At 42.7% G+C, this 328-nt stretch overlaps 1 protein-coding gene across 1 annotated transcript; it reads left to right on the top strand.

Moving 5' to 3' along the window:
- LOC131883648 (uncharacterized) lies at nucleotides 1-285 on the top strand (the record flags this gene model as incomplete). The annotated part of the gene is given in 1 exon segment (XM_059231161.1): nucleotides 1-285. A coding segment is annotated over 1 exon segment (165 nt), but the record flags the coding sequence as incomplete, so codon positions are not given.
- Nucleotides 286-328: the final 43 nt, after the last annotated feature.

Here is a 328-nt window from a genome sequence, read left to right on the forward strand (position 1 = left end):
ACTGTGTCCTTTTTGGCCTTCTTTGTGTGTAAAATGTACCGCAAGTTCAAGCAACAGTCCCATCAGTCGTTATTGGACCCACCTCTGGACCTGTTTGACCAAGGCGAGGACGATGTGAGGTCAAGTGACTTGGATCACTCGTTTGAGGACAAAAAGGACCTCTGAAAATGATTTGCGATAATACTCTTGTTGTTGAACTATTGTCAGTTTCATGCCAAAGACCCTTGTAGTTAGTAGTACTTGAGTGTTGTACTTGTAATAAACATAGCCAAAGACTAATAAGAACGAAGACCTCAGGCTGGTTATGCCGCTGCCATTCATGTTTATG

This window comes from Tigriopus californicus, chromosome 7 (assembly GCF_007210705.1).
Source record: "Tigriopus californicus strain San Diego chromosome 7, Tcal_SD_v2.1, whole genome shotgun sequence".
NCBI classification, from domain to species: Eukaryota; Metazoa; Arthropoda; class Copepoda; order Harpacticoida; family Harpacticidae; genus Tigriopus; species Tigriopus californicus.